The sequence below is a fragment of the Podarcis tiliguerta genome (assembly GCF_965153285.1).
Source record: "Podarcis tiliguerta genome assembly, chromosome: 17".
NCBI classification, from domain to species: Eukaryota; Metazoa; Chordata; class Lepidosauria; order Squamata; family Lacertidae; genus Podarcis; species Podarcis tiliguerta.
The window spans coordinates 18070761-18086903 of NC_139550.1; the positions used below are offsets into that span (position 1 = coordinate 18070761).

At 42.5% G+C, this 16143-nt stretch overlaps 1 protein-coding gene across 34 annotated transcripts in view; it reads left to right on the forward strand.

Moving 5' to 3' along the window:
* The first annotated feature begins 241 nt into the window (after window positions 1-241).
* MPDZ (multiple PDZ domain crumbs cell polarity complex component) overlaps window positions 242-16143 on the forward strand; it is a 107685-nt gene continuing 91783 nt past the window's right edge. For 10 of the 34 annotated variants that reach the window (XM_083419225.1, XM_083419202.1, XM_083419228.1 and 7 more), the window contains exons 1-3: window positions 246-297; window positions 8628-8712; window positions 10126-10292. In XM_083419225.1, coding sequence (XP_083275351.1) covers window positions 8697-8712; window positions 10126-10292 — 183 coding nt within the window. In that variant the 5' untranslated portion in view covers window positions 246-297; window positions 8628-8696. Of the gene's footprint in view, window positions 298-8627; window positions 8713-10125; window positions 10293-16143 lie in introns of all 34 variants that reach the window. The other 24 variants (XM_083419201.1, XM_083419203.1, XM_083419212.1 and 21 more) reach the window with 6 other exon arrangements.

Genomic DNA, 16143 nt, shown 5'->3' on the forward strand with positions numbered 1-16143 from the left:
CCTCTCTCTGCCAGCCTCGTTTTTCCAGGGGGGTGGAGAGAAGAGGAACGCGCGCGCCGCTGCGCCCGCGGAGGGCTCGGCCAGGCCTGGCCTGCGTGGGGCGGGGGGAGACCGGCTGGCGGAGCGAAGGCCGCCTGTTGCTTCTTGGGTAGGAGCTGCTGGCGCTGGCCCGGTTCCAGCAGCGGGACCTGCCGGGGGGGGGAGGGGAGGGGGCGGGTCTCGGTCCGGGTCTTCACTCGGCGGCTGGACGAGCAGGAGGGATGCGGCGAGCCGGTTCTGCTTCAGCCTCTGCCGCGGGTAGGAGGAGGAGGAGGAGGAGGAGGGATGGGGAGGCCCACCAAAGCGCGCCTTCCCCGGCCTGGCCTGCTGGGCTCCGTCTCCCCCCTCCCTTTCCTCTGGCGAGGAGTTTCCTGCGGTCACGCTCCCTGCTCGCCTTCCCTTCCTTCCCGTCGCTCTCCCAGCTCCCCTTACCGTCCAGAAACACTCGGGATCAATGCGACGCCTTTGCTTTTTTTGGGGGGGGGGATAAGGGTGGGCACCGGGGAGCAGCGAGCATCCTCTATTCTCCGCTTAGGTGAACCCAGAGAGTTCAAATGGAAAGGAACTTGCATTGCTAAGAGGAGAAGATGCGGGGAGGGGGGAAAGAGAGATGCGCTCCGTTTGCATGCGCAGTGGAGCGGGCAGGGAGCGAGGATGCCAAGGAGCATCATCCTGAGTCGGAAAGAGCCAGACTTGTCGCTTTCATATTTCATATTCTGTGAAAGCAACCGGAGAGAACTAATGTAAGGTTACCAGACTTCCCCGTTTCCCGGGGACAGTCCCCGGATTTACAAATCACTCCCCCATACAGAATCCATTGAAGCTGAAAAGTGTCCCCGGATTCATTGAAAAATAATCTGGTAACCTTAAACTAAAGCGAGCCGAGAACTCAGCATTTGCCCTTGTAGGGAGCAGAACAATGAGGGTTAGTTGTGGTTGCGGCTACGCACATTCAGGATCATTTCCCTTGGCTAAGCGTTGCTTAACAAGGCTTATTCCCACCCTCCTTGTGTTTAAAATGACTGGTTGAAAAAAAAAGTAGAGAAATGCACAATCCTCACACTTTTGGTGTGCTTGAATGGGTAGGGTTTTAGTCTGCTGGGAGCACACAGTTAAGGACTAGATCATTACTCCACATTGGATTAGCCTGGAGCAGAAGAGTATTGGCTTTGTGTATATGCAGGAGCGAAGTAAGCAACCGGGTATAGGTGTTATCCTGCACACCCAGCTGCTTTTACATTTCATGCTAAAAAGGCCCAAACGTCAGTCGCTGCTCAACGTATTAATTGCACGGGAATTGATATAATCCCCTGTGTTAAAGTACAACTAATGTGTAAAATGCTCCCGATCAAAGTCGATGTGTGAACATAGTCCCCACTGCCCTTAATATTTGTGTGGCATGTTCCCATTCTGCTGGACACATGATGCAGCAACGCTTGCTCAAAGCAAGAGGGGGTCAGTAGAAGTAGTGTATGGAAAACACCATTTCAGTGTTTTTGAAATTAATGCAGTAAGCACCAAAGACCCAGTTCAGAGCTGAAGTGCACTTCAGTTCATTTAACTCTCTTTCACATTGTGACTGTTAAGTTAAAGTGATGCAGTATCTATCTTAATCATTAGCTCTTTCTTTCTTTCTTTCTTTCTTTCTTTCTTTCTTTCTTTCTTTCTTTCTTGCCAGCTATCTCTGTGCTACTCTCTGGAGATCATGTGGCTATCTTTAAAGTGTGGATCTAGAATAATTCACAAGAGTGCAAATAAGGAGTGAATTCTTTACTCAAGTAATCATGCAGATCTGTAGGTGCTTTGTGCAATACAATTAGAATCAAACTTCAAATGGTAGATGCTTTTTGTTTTTGGTGTTTCTTAATTTAGTTTTTCCAAAGGCTTTTATGGACTAGTGAATAACTATAGTACAGTATAAATACTGCATGGCGGTACCGAGAATTTGTCTCCAGCGTTTTTACAGATAGGAGGACAAGAGGCTTGGGTTCTGTGTAGCATGACCCTGTCAGCAAAGATGTATTGTATTTTCTTGATAATATAGCACCTATTTTAAAGAAAGGCTCGCATGACATTTTGGAGAACTGTGGTTGATTATTTATGGCAGTCTCCTCTCCAGTAAGCAGTTCAGTGCACTCACTGAAATGAATGTCAGCATATTAATGGATCTTAGTGTGGTCTAGTAAGTTTTCTTTTCTTTGCCGATGACAAAACTACACTCTAAACCTAAGGAGGAAAGGTGGTCGGCAGCCTTTTTGATAAGCAAGTTAGGCTGCTGTAGTTGACTTGAAGTCATTTTGTATCTGGCTGTTTATTTTGCTTTGCTACAGTGACATGTTTTGTCACATTGCACAGATGGTGGGCGTTGCAACCTATTTGCAATGACTTGTTGGGCCAGCAAACAATTCTGAGAACTGAGTTGTAAAAAGTCCAGATTAAGGACAAATAGTGGTATGTCCTGTACAGGGACAAGCTCCATGCACTTGGAAAGTTAAACAGGCACATGCGTGCAGATGGACCTGCCTTCAGTATTGTATTGAGCAAAAATTCGTAGTCGCATGTTAGCTTTCTGCATGAGCAAAGATCAGGAGGATGTTATTTGTCCATAATACCAAACCCCCAATCCTAAACAGAATTAGGCATGGTTAACGCTTGAGCTCTACAGTGTCTTTGCAAGCCAAAGGGGCAGTTTCATGTGGCAAAATGATTGCGTGAATTGGCTCCCCTTCTAAGTCAGGTGCTTTTTACCATGGTAGTAGATGGTGAGGGAAAGTTCTGGGTTTTAGCATAACTGGCATGCAAACTGCTTTGAAAGCCACTTTATCAAAATGGTTTGCTATAAAATTCCAGCAAACTTAGAATATGGCTGTGCTTTCATTTTAGCTATGATGCCAGAAAGTGTAGGTTTGAGTTGGGTTTTGTTGGGAAGAAAGGAAGACTGAAATTAAGGAGGCCTAGTTTTAGCGAAATGTTTAGGACTTTTTCCTTGGTGTGTTTGAAGTGAAGAAACCATTCTGTGTCAAAACAGAAACTTATGTTTTGTTAGATCGCTGTTGTTACCTGCGCTCTTTATAATTAACAGAGAAATAGACATTTACATTTATGAATGCCACTGAATTTGATGAATGCGTGCCCTGAACCTTCTGTTGACATGCTTTCCCATAAAGAATTGAAATACATTCTTCTTGTCTTGGGTTAAAATAGAAATCTGCATTAGGACAGCCAAGGTCAATATCAGCTTTAGGAAAGTAGAAAAGTGACGCTCTGAATGCTGGTATAGATAGCTTTTACCTCTTGTCTCCTCCCTATGTTTTTTTTGACATCCATAGGCATGAGAGCACTGAACCTTTTCTATGACAATTTAGTCTGAATGTTTAGTAGGTTAGTATCTTCTAATGCCCAGATTATACTTTAATCTTTAGATTTAGGTTTGACCAGGCCCAGCTTGCAGTAATAAAATTCAAATTCAAACACTTATGGGTTTCTAACAAGAGTATTCATGAGAATTCTAACATGGTATTCATGAAATCAATTGGATTATGTAAATCAGCTGCTTAAATATTTTTAATGTGAATTCTTTTGATGTTTCATTTTTGCTTTCTGATCCTAGAGCTTCTAGCAACAGTGCTCTGTGTGGTTATTAGTTTGTATAAGAAAAAATATCTTCACTTATTTTGAATTTATTTATTTATCTGAAATTTATATATGCAGCTTTCTTTTCTACCGTCAGAGGTGAATGGAGATGTTGACTGGTTAAATCATGATCAATATTTAAAGAAATTGTTTTTTTGAACAGTAGTAAAGACAGTCTTACATTTATTACAGAACCCCAAATTAACTGTTAGGAAACAAAGCTAGCACAATCAATTATTAACAATTGCAATGAATTTCTGCAAATATGAGTGTATGTTAGTGCTGTTAAGTGATCAGCTTTATTTGCCAGGTAGTTAGAAGCAACAGGATACTTTACTTACAAATTTTACTTTGGTGGCAGATTTTGTTTTATATTAAGCCAGATAAATAAACAAAAACAACAGAGCAATAAAAAAAGCAAAGCAGAAAAGTTGGTTTTGTAATGCAACTCTGTTTCTAGATGGTGTGCAGGAGTATATTGGTGTGTATCCCTAAACTGCACAAGGACTCGGGAGCAAGACTGCTCACTCCTGCCTTTACTGTTTGATGATACCATGATGGACATGTTTTGCTTCATGGAATTTTTGCCAGATATTATCAAATGCACTGAATTATCAGTAGGTTGTATTGGATGCAGTGGCGTAGCGTGGGGGGTGCAGGGGGGCCCGGCCGCACTGGCCGCAACATCGGGGGGGGGCGCGCTTGCACTCGCAGCTCTCTGCCCCTACCTGGCTCACTCACTCTCTCTCACTTGCCTTGCCCCGGGTGCTGACAACCCACGCTACGCCACTGATTGGATGATATGTGTTATTGAATCTTATTCAGATTTGAAGTGAGTGTGTCATGCCCTCCTAAAACAGTTCTGACATTATGGGATAGATACTTGTGGGCATCATTTTTAAACAGAGCATATGGGTGAGAAATCCAGTGCACACAAGCCAGTTCATGTGGTTGATGTCACAGATACCAGAAAAAGGGACAGAATATACAAAATATCAGAATATTAAATATCAGTGGTTATTTAATGAATAAATCCCAATGGATTTTTCTCTTACTAATCAAGGGAATCTATGTAGACACTTGTTTTGTTTTGCTTAGCTTTGCCTACTGAATAATTTTACAAGGCTTTTACCCTTTGCCTATGCCTTTTATATTTGATTGGGGAAATGCTCAATTTTTGCCCTTCAGAAATTTCACATCTTAAATAGCATTTTACTGGTTTTGATAGATTTATAGTAATTGTATGAACTCTTTTGTGTCATAGTTTAATTGTGTACTTGTGGATATATGTTTCAGCAGATTTCCCCAGATGCAGATCAGTTAAATGCATTGATAAATATATTACTTATATAAATACTGCACTTGTCACATTCCTGGTGTACTTTTTCAAAGTGCATATAAAAGTAGGAATAAATTGGCTGTATAATCTGAGTTTACAATAAAAAATATTTCCTATAACAATTAGAATGTTCTACAAGTATTGATAAAATAAGAAATAAAATAATAGTGATCATGTCTTTTATCTTTTATTTGTCCTTTTGTGAGGCTTTTATTAATTACCATTAACAGTTTTTAAAACCTTTTACAGTTCATATCTTGTTTTAGCATCACAACCACTCTGTAAAACAATTCATACTCCCCCCCCCCACACTTTTTAGGCAGTTGGGTTTCCAATATAGTGACTTGATTCAGGCAATTCATTTATCCATTAACTGTGATAAACTTTGGCTTATCACTGCATTTACTCTGCATTGCTTTAACCTCTCCGAGGTTTGATAAGACCAGTGACCAAGTTGCATTGCTTGTTGAGAAACAAGATAGTGGGCTCAAAAATGCTAGTTATGAGCAGAATCTTGTGTGTGTTTAAAGAACATGTCACCATAAAAAATAGTGCCCCACGGTTATGCAAGGAACAATCAGTTACAGTATTGAACAGGTAAAGTAGCAACCATATTTCATGGTTATTATGCATCACAGTTTGAGAATACATCATATTCTTGCATGTGCCTTAACTTTGGATGTAAAATAGTCATCATTTTATTAATTTAACCTGATGCAGCAAGGGGACTTATATGTCTAAACAAGTTTCCTTTTGAGTATCATCAGCTGAAGCCACAGATGGGAATGCTCAGCTGAGCGTGGGTGGAGCATAACTAAAGTATGCTTTAAATAGCATGCACATCTTAATGTGTCTCCACATCCTGATGCAAATACTCATGCACAGAAAGGTTTCTAAAATGTGATTTGAGCTGCGTGGGAGTGAGAATGAAAAAAGGAGGCTGTGAAAAACTTCTGAGATTTCAGTTGTGTTTAGAGTAGGGTTGTCATATCTTGAAGAGCAAAAAAAGAGGACAGCCCGAGCCACTGCCAGCCCGAGCTGGGGAAATAGGCACACAGGGCTGCGGCGCCTGAGATCAAATCTGAGCTACTCTGTGCCTGCACCAAAACCCCCATAAACAAACCAACAAACCCTGAATATTTCCTTTGAAATGTAAAACATCACCTAGGATGAACCTGTTGCCCCCCCCCAAAAGAGGACATTTCCAGGATTTCTTGGACATAAACCCTAGTTTAGAGAAACATCTGGATTAACAGTACTGTCCTCGAGAATATGTATTGATTTTAGCAAAAGGGAGAAAAGTAAGGGTGCTCTCTCTGATCCCAAACTTACCTTGTGTCTCTGTTGGTGATGCAACAACATCCAAGCTTTGGGGTTCTGTTCTGCTTATGGAGATCAGGATTCAGTATTGCATGGGCAGCCTCCATCTCCACATTGGGCAGGAAGCCTGCTGATCACATAGGGTTCCCATTCAAGGCAGAGAGCATTGCACCTCAGCCACGGTGAGGCGTGCCTGGCCTGACCTGGTAGCAGAGAGTAGGGGGAGAGTGAGCGGCAAAGCTGCCACATGCTCTTCTTGGCCACGGCCTGCCCCATGTGCCCACCCCTGGCAGTGCGGGCATATGCTCCACTGCTGTGCATATGCATCGGGGTGGGGCTAGTGGCCACAGGCCCAGCTCCACTCCCTTCCTTCATGAAATGGTTAATCATGTTGATCAAACACTTGAATGGGGCTTGATGCTGCCAACCCAAATATATTTGCATGAAAGCATTTAACACTACAAAAGAGTGATTGGCAAGGCAGACAAAATGTTTGTGTTGCTTTTTGGGCATCTCCCGGAAGGAAAGGCACGTTGATTTGCTTTCATATATAGTATGAATTCATTTGAACTCACGGCGAAGTGCTGCTCGCAGTGGATTTAATTTATTTACAGTGGGTTGGGTCCAGAAATGTGTGAGCGGAGGTCTGTTCACAGAACGTTCCCCTGAATGGAAGGAAGAGGTGATTTTGGCCCATTTCCCCCTCCCTGTGCAGTTTTGCTCGTTCTCTGAAGTTCTGTTCTAGAGCACCTGTGTGCCTTCTAGAACAGTTCTACCTTTGAACTTTAGAAGATGTGCACAGTCATTTGTCTGTCTTCGGCTATTTAGCTCACCATCACTTATCTCTGTAGCTGAAGGGCTAGAGGCTTCCTCTAAAACAAAACAACAAAAGGCAGCAGAAACTTGCTGGATGACCAGATACCAAGTTTTGTGTTTACATGGTGTGATCACAGATGCTTAATATACACACACTTCCCTAATATTGTGTAGCTCTGTCTAGAAGAATCCTAGGGATGTATAAGTAGGACGCCTCACTTAATATCTAATTTCATCCTCTCATTTGATAATGGGGGCTCAGATAAAGAAGTCTAACTGTATGTGTAAGGCAATTTGCATCTCAGTGTGAATGCCTGAATGGTTCATTCCTCTTTGTGTGGGTGATCAGCTAACAAATCTGTTCCTTTTGCCATTCGCTGGCCTCTGTAAAATTGATAACGTGGCACTCGCACACAAAAAGCTTCCTCTCTTCCATCCCAATGGGAGGTTGCTTCCCTGCGAAGTCCAGCCTACCTAATGAACACGTGGGGCCTGGTTGTCAGTGTTAATTCCAGTAAGGCTTGAGAAATGCCATTGCCTGCAGTAAGGGCTGCAACGCAAAGCCTGTTACTGCACCTTCTATCTTTGGCATCGCATGTTTGTTAATCTGATGCTGTAAGCCTTATAGTTCCCCTGAGGTATTTATTTGAAAATGGATTTGTGAAATATTAAGAGGACCGGTTTAATGAAGCGCGGTGAAACTTCTGTTTGGAAATTATGAGTTCAAGTACAAAAAGAATTCTCACAGCTATTGGAGGGGAATAGCAGGATGCATGCCTTTTTAACGAAATGCCGAAGGTTCAGTCAAATAGCATGGGATGGTGTGTTGTAGGTAACAGAGTTGCAAAATCCAGGGACTTGCCCCGCCTTCATTAGTGATGGTGTTTTCTTTATATTATGTGTGTGTTGCACTTTCTGTTTGTCTTTGCAGCTGTGTATAATTTCCCTTGAATTATTTCTTTTGGTGAAAAACGAGCAAAAAAAAAAAAAAGCTGCCCAGTGGTTATGGGAAGCATAGAAAAGCAGCCATATTGCTTCTGTTTTCTACAACTACATCTTTCTCCAGCACCCCACTTTCTCTGTCCCTCTTTTCCTCCATATCTTCATGAGAGTTTGCAGAGTGGGTTTTAGAACCTGCATTTTGAATACTGCAGCATAATGTTTGTTAGCATTTAAATAAAAAGAAGCTATTGTTGTACGCCTGCGCTAGTAAATTGCTCAGGACAGGGTGCCAGTTCAATCTCTTACAACACAACATCACTGTGGCCTTGCAGTGACACGACAACTGCGCAAACGTTTGAGATGAGGTATCTAATTAGCTTGTTGTTCACTTTTTGGACTACAACTAATACAGAAATAAGAAGCGATTGATTGAGATTCTGCTAGATCAGTCAGTCAGGGCGGGGGTATGGTTCTGACATAGTATTTTTAAATTCCTGTTTTTACAGCTTAGTGTTTAAAATCTTTCTTCCTCCCACAGTTCTCTTGTAGGAAGACCTTGAGCTGCTGACTGCTGTTTGGTGAAGTATAAATTAAGCAAGTGGAGGCCATGTTTGAAACAATAGGTAAGACATGATACCAAAACACATTTACATACTTAACAAACCCTTTTCACTCTCTTTTTAAAGAGCTATGGTGAACTGTGTTTCCTTGTGTTTATCCAAATTCAGGAGAAATACGTGCGACGTTCATTGGTAAATAGTTCACTGAGATGAAGTCCTGGTGGAGATTAATGTCTAAGACTGCTGGCTAGAAATGCTTATAGATCTATATGAAGATGTATTATGCCAAGTGAGGTCATTGGTCCATCTTGCACAGTACTCTTGACTAGGAGCAGCTCTCTAAGGTCTTAGGCAGAGCTATTTACCAGCCCCGTTAGCAGTGTTAGAAACAAATGTCCCTTAAACCAAGGTTACATTTGCCAAAATGGAATGTCTAATTGCCATTTTGGGGCAAGCAGGCTCCAGTGTCTCATTTTTCAAATGATATACTGACTACGATTGATTCTCAGTTAAACATCTGGCTAGCTCAGATGACTACCTTGAACTAGGTTAAGAACTTTAACAACCTAAAGTATGGCAGTGGGGTGGGGAAAGTGAAGTGAAGATGCACCTCTAGATGGTGTAAATGCCAGGTTACATTCTGGCACCCTGGCATCTTCATTGGGTCTCAAGTGACCGATAGCCAGGTACAAAATGCACCTGGTGCTTGGCTTATTTCAAACACTGCCTGTTAGCTGCTAATTTTTAGCTAGAGATTGAACCTGGAGCCATCTGCATGTAAAGCATATTCAGCTATAGCCTCTTGCAGATGTGTGTTGGTGTCCAAGGAAGAGCTGAAGTTGATCTCATTAGTTAAGCCAACACCCGAAGCAGATAGTAGAACAATGAAGCAAGGTGAGCAGGCCCTGGATGTGGAAGACAGCTGTGGCTCAATCTGGAACAGAAGGCCAAAGGGCAAGACAAAATAAACAGGGGCCTTCAAAGGCATTTCGGATGGAACAAAGCCATGTCTCAAGTAGTATGGTTGGAAGAACATTCACATATATGGCTAGAGGAGAATGATTGGACAATGCTATTGGTGCATCCATCAATCAGTGATTGGGCCATATGATTACTATTGTCTGGAAAGGAGGACTATACATTCCTGAGCTTCAAAACAATGGTGCATCCATCATTTTGTGTTAGCTCCCTGATAAAAAATCATTCAGGAAATCAGAATCCATTTGGGCCATGGGTTAACTGTAGAAAGCTAAAATACAGTCACTTAAAAGTATAATTAAATGGATATTCTGCTGGTGTTGTGCTATGGCAGGGCAGTTGGATGCAATTTTCACTAAACCGGATGTTTAAAAAAAGTGTGTGGAGACATCCACATTTCCATCTTGTTTTAAGAGCTGATAAAGTAGCATGTAAGCATCTATGCCTAACAGTATATACGCATATTAAGGGTACAAGTAATAGGGAATATTATTTCAGATACTCACCGGGCCCTCCAGGCAGTGGAACGCCTGCAAGCTAAGTTACGGGAACGAGGTGATACAGCAAATGAAGAGAAACTGAGTTTACTGAAATCAGTGCTGCAAAGTCCTTTGTTCAATCAAATCCTCAACCTTCAGGCTTCTCTTCCACAATCAAGAGATCAGGTAGGATGGTAACATCTCCAGGGGAAAGAGGAAATGCCAATGCGACTTTGTCAAATCCTTTTATCTGATAACACTCTGAACAGCTTGCAAAATAGACACCAAACAGTAAAAATGTCCAAAATTTTCCTTGTAACTTAGCAAGCTGGGCCTTCTTAAAGTTAACGTATGCAGTTTTCTCACTGAATACTGATTAAGGTAAACCTGTAAACTTTAGGAATACTGTTACTACTGAAATTAGGATAACTGGTATCACACACTATTTTCCCCAAGGTGTTTTGTGAAGAACGGTGCCATTTAACCTCTGTCAGAATAGCTTGAGAGTTGTGGGGATTCATTCTTTGACCTTATTTTTAGCTGTTGGAAATAAAAGAGAAGTTTTACATTTGCGCTGACATTGTAAGACGAATATATATATATATATATATATATATATATTTCACAAAATTTGGATACCGCAAAGACCTCAAAGTGGTTTGCATAAAAAATAAAACAATAAAATTATTATTCCTAAAAACGTTACAACCGTTTGCTAACTTGTGCAACACAGAAGAATGCTGGTGTTAAGCCCTGCCTTGAGTTATGTGACGCATGCCTGTGGAAACATACCATTCGTAATGAAGGCCTGACTCCAGCCATTATCAGGAATGTGATAAGAATGGAATGCAGTTGTCATAAGGAATATGAATCGCTAACAGTGCAGAACTATACATGCCCACTCAGAAGTAAATCCCATTGAGTTCAAGGGGCCTGATCCTCAGTTAGGTGAGTGTAGACTTGTAGTCTAACATGCCTGGTTTTCAGTCAAATGAGTGGAACACAAATGTGTGAGGTGCTGGTCATAGATTAAATCTAGAGGCAATTGTCACACATCTGTTTTATTTAGTTAAATCTGGTGCATTGAAGCGAGTATAACAACAACAACAACAACAACAACAACATTATTCTTTGTACCCCGCTCATCTGACTGGGTTATGACAAATTTACTATAACATTAGTATTACTGCTATATATCTCAGCCATTGGCCACCTTTTGAAGAAATGAAAACATAAAAATCTTTTACTTCTATTTTTTCTTTTGCTAGAAGCAACAGCATCTTTGCTCATCCACGTATAACATGGCTTATTACATTCTGTTATCATTATTACAGTGCCTTTACTCTTCTGCGCTATGTGTTTTTTTTAAAAAAAAAAACCATACGTGCATTTTTGGGCATAGTTGGGAAAGAATTCCTTTGATGAGATACGGAGCTTCCTTGTCTGCATGCAAAAGGGCTGGAAGAACCAAAGCTTAAGGAGTTTTTAGTTATTTGTTTAGAACATTTCACTTAAGCGTGGATGTTTTATAACTGGCACTCAGATGCCTGTTGATAGGTTGCCTTGTAAGCCTTTTCATTAAAATAAACAAGATTTGTTGCTTATGTTGAGGATTTTAAAATGCAAAGTAAGCAAGATAAGTAGGAAGAAAATCCCAACAGCTAGGGACTAAACCAAACTGAATCAATTCTCTCTTTCAGAGAGAGAAACTGGTACTTAGCCTTCAGCACTCATTTGCATGTCAGCACGCTAAAAGCAAGCGCATATTTTCCCTCTGAGCATTCCCACTCTGTCCGTTTTTCTAAGTCTGATGCCATAGCAGAAGCCCGGTGTTTGAAGATAAGGGAGCAACGACAAAACTAAAAGAAATAAAAATAAATTCTGCTCTTGTGATATAACGAACTTCTTAAGTCTTCATTTGGATTTTGTTTATAATTTGGAATATTTAAATATTCAAATAAAAACAACCACAGCCACCACTCAGTGTTGGCAATCCAGCCTTCGCTCCAACAGTGCTTGCTTCCCCTCCTCCACTGGAAAAGCTCAAAGCTGTGCTAATGAGAAAAATCCCTTTCCTTGGCTGGGTGACATTCTTCAAATTTTTTTCATACAAGTTTGAAGATAGATTTTGCAGGGTGGAAAATTACTGACTGCAGTGTAAGGGGTCTAGCCTGTCTTCACGTGCACCCCTTTTAAGTCCTGTTTCTACTTCCTTAGTGGTTTCCTTCCTTCTTTCTTTCTTTCTTTCTTTCTTTCTTTCTTTCTTTCTTTCTTTCTTTCTTTTGATAGTGGCTTCAACCGGAGTTGCATTGAGATGTAACTATTCTTGCTTTCCTTTGATTTGTAGCCTGTGCACAGCCCCAGCTGGGGGAAAAAAAGTGCTGGAGCTTATCTTGTATTCCACTGGGGAAAAATGTGTGAAGAAAAACAGCAGAACCGGCCAACTGGTTCTGTTGCAGGCAGTTCTGGTGTTACTCAGAGGCTGTGGTATTATTCACTCTTACTTACATGGGTCTAAGTCCCATTGAACGCAGGACTGATTTCTGAGTAGACCTGCACAGGATTGTTCTGTAAATTGCAGAACTACTTAATTACCCTGAACACCAAACCATCCAGCGTGGATCACACCAAATCCTTTTGCCATTGTCTTTCTACCCAGTCACAGATTGCTCTTGCTTCAGTGCTTCCACAGGGAAAACTGTCTCATGCTTTTAAGAACCATGTCTGTACCAATGTTGCTTCAATTAAGACACTGAGCTCTCAGAGAAAGATATCACAAGTCGGAAGTCCTCTGTTAAAATCATGGCACAAATTATAAACAGTCAGTGTAGACAGAGCTGGACACAAGGCTCAGCTGCAAATACAATGTTTTAAGTACGTTTTGCACGCATTATACAAATGTGACACTAGATGGCGATGACGAGCTTATGGCAGATTCAATATATTTTTCAAAACGTTTTTTAGAAAAGCATTTTCACAGCGTTTTTCAAAAATGTGTCTAGATTCCAACACACACACACACACACACACACACACACACACACACACATTTCTGTGAGGAGTGATTCCGCTCCTTCCTCCTGGGCCGTGTTCAGAATGAAGTGGTGCTGGATGAGTGTTCAAACCCCTGGGCTTTCACTTGTGGGGTGCCTCAGGGTTCTGTCCTCTCCCCCATGCTTTTCAACATCTACATGCAGCTGCTGGGAGAGATCATCTGGGGGTTTGGGCTGCGTATGCAGATGATATCTAGCTTTAACTCTTTCAAATGAGAACCAGTGAAGGCGGTGAAGGTCCTGTGTGAGTGTCTGGAGGTGGTTGGAGGATGGATGGTGGCTAACAGATTGAGGTTGAATCCTGACAAGACAGAAGTACTGTTTTTGGGGGACATGAGGTGGGCAGGTGTGGGGGACTCGCTGGTCCTGAATGGGGTAACTGTGCCCCTGAAGGACCCGGTGTGCAGCCTGGGAGTCATTTTGGACTCGCAGCTGTCCATGGAGGCACAGGTGAATTCTGTGTCCAGGGCAGCTGTTTACCAGCTCCATCTGGTACGCAGGCTGAGACCCTACCTGCCTGCAGACTGTCTCATCAGAGTGGTACATGCTCTAGTTATCTCTCACTTGGACTACTGCAATGTGCTTAATAATAATAATAATAATAATAATAATAATAATTTATTATTTATACCCCGCCCATCTGGCTGAGTTTCCCCAGCCACTCTATGTGGGGCTACCTTTGAAGGTGACCCGAAAACTACAACTAATCCAGAATCTAGACTGGTGACTGAGAGCGGCTTCCAAGACCACATAACACCGCTCTTGAAAGACATACATTGGCTCCCAGTACGTTTCCGAGCACAGTTCAAAGTGTTGGTGCTGACCTTTAAAGCCCTAAATGGCCTCGGTCCAGTATACCTGAAGGAGCATCTCCACCCCCATCATTCTGCCCAGACTCTGAGGTACAGCTCTGAGGGCCTTCTGGCTGTTCCCTTGCTGCGAGAAGCCAAGTTACAAGGAACCAGGCAGAGGGCCTTCTCGGTAGTGGCACCCGCCCTGTGGAACTTCTTCCCACCAGATGTCAAAGAGAAAAACAACTAACAGACTTTTAGAAGACATCTGAAGGCTGCTCTGTTTAGGGAAGCTTTTAATGTTTAACAGACTATTGTATTTTAATCTTTTGTTGGAAGCCGCCCAGAGTGGCTGGAGAAACTCAGCCAGATGGGCGATGAAGTCCACTGGGTGCTCTCACCTGGGTCAGTCACTATTTCTCAGCCTGACCTACCTTACAGGGTTGTAGTGAGATTAAATGGGGGAGGGGAGGAAGAGAGCGAGCCATGTACACCACCTTAAATCTCGTTGGTGGAAAGGCAGAGTGGAAGAATTATAAGGGGACAGCCGCTTACCGTTTGCATCACTCCATTTTCATGGAGACCATCTACATTGCTGGTGGTGGAGATGAGCCTGGATCTTGTCCTGACATTTGTAGAGATCAGGATGGTGGCCACCTCTTTCAAGTTGTGGCCAGCATGGGATGCTGCTGACATGCAAACGTTGCCAGTATCGGAAGACAATCCAACGAAATCCTAGTGTTTGTAGGGCACAGTGATGGTGGCAAGCAAGGAGTAATAATAATAATAATAATAATAATAATTAATAACAGTAATACTTTTATTATTTATATCCCACCTATCTGGATGGGTTTCCCCAGCCACTCTGGACAGCTTAAAGCATATGTGAAAACATAATAAAACAGCAAACATTTAAAAACAATATCTTATACAATATCTTTCAAATATGCAGACTAAGGACTGTGAGCAAGAGAGCCAGCATGGATACAGCAGAGAAGGGCTGCAAAGCAGCATGGGAATTAAAATCATTCTCTTATACTTCCCCCTGCCTTGGATGCCTCTGAACTCTGTACTATATACCATATTTTTCTGTGTATAAGACGATGGATTTTTATTTTTTTTAAATGTTTAAAATTGGGGGTTGTCTTCTACATGGATAGTGCAGAGGGGGGACGGGCAACTGGTGGCATCCACGAGCAGGAGACTGTCAGTTGAGATAGAGCGGGTGATTGTTGGCAGCGGCAAGGCCTGCTGACGATTGGCTGCTGCCGCGGCAATTGGACGGGCGATTGGCGGCTGCTGGTGGCGAGGCGGCAGAAGATTGTCAGCTTTGGCTCAACAACTCTGGGCAATCCCCCCCCCCCAAGAAAGCTTAACAACTATTGACAATCTCCCCCCATTTCCTTAATTTGGGGTCCCCCAAAATAGGGGTCATCTTATACATGGGGAAAAATACAGTACTCCTTATAAGATAGAGGCATAACTTTTCATGGAAGCCACTGTTGCCATCAGCTTTTTTAGGCAGGAAAAGAAGAAATATAAACTAGGTTCTGAGACCAGTTCCAATTTCCAAGAGTTTTGTGCAACTTCCATTGCTATTTTATCAGGTAGTCCAATTGCATAGTTTTCTTTATACATATAAGGCAATAAATTAAACCATGACCCCTGTTTTCAGCAGTGGACAGCGCAGTGGGGCTCTGCTTACCTGAGCTCCCCTCAGCTGAGTTGTGTCTGCATACTGGGAGGGAGAGGGGAGCGCCAGGAGACAGCAAGTTTTGTGCCGTGCAAATGCGCCAGCAGGAGCACTGGATTGGCTCTCCTGGTGTGTTTGCAGCATGCCAGCTTCATCACTGCTTCACCTCTTGCCCTCTCCAACTCAATATGCAGCAGCAACCTTGCACAAAGGAGCTCAGGTTAAGTGGCACTGTGTGTTAGTGCCCATTTTAAGCGCAGAAAGCAACCCCATCTTTATGTGTTCCTACATGCATTGACACCCTAGCTCCACCTTCCTAGCAAAACTTGTGCTCCTGTAGGTTGCAGATGAAATGCTTTACCAAAGTATGTGTATTGAACAAAGAACAAGCAGGGATCTCCTAAATTTTGTTGCCCTTGCTCTCCTTCTCTTCGCTCCTTTCAGTGAGAGTTAAGGCAAAAGTTTTTGAAATAAGTGCTCACTCTCATTTTGTTGCCTAA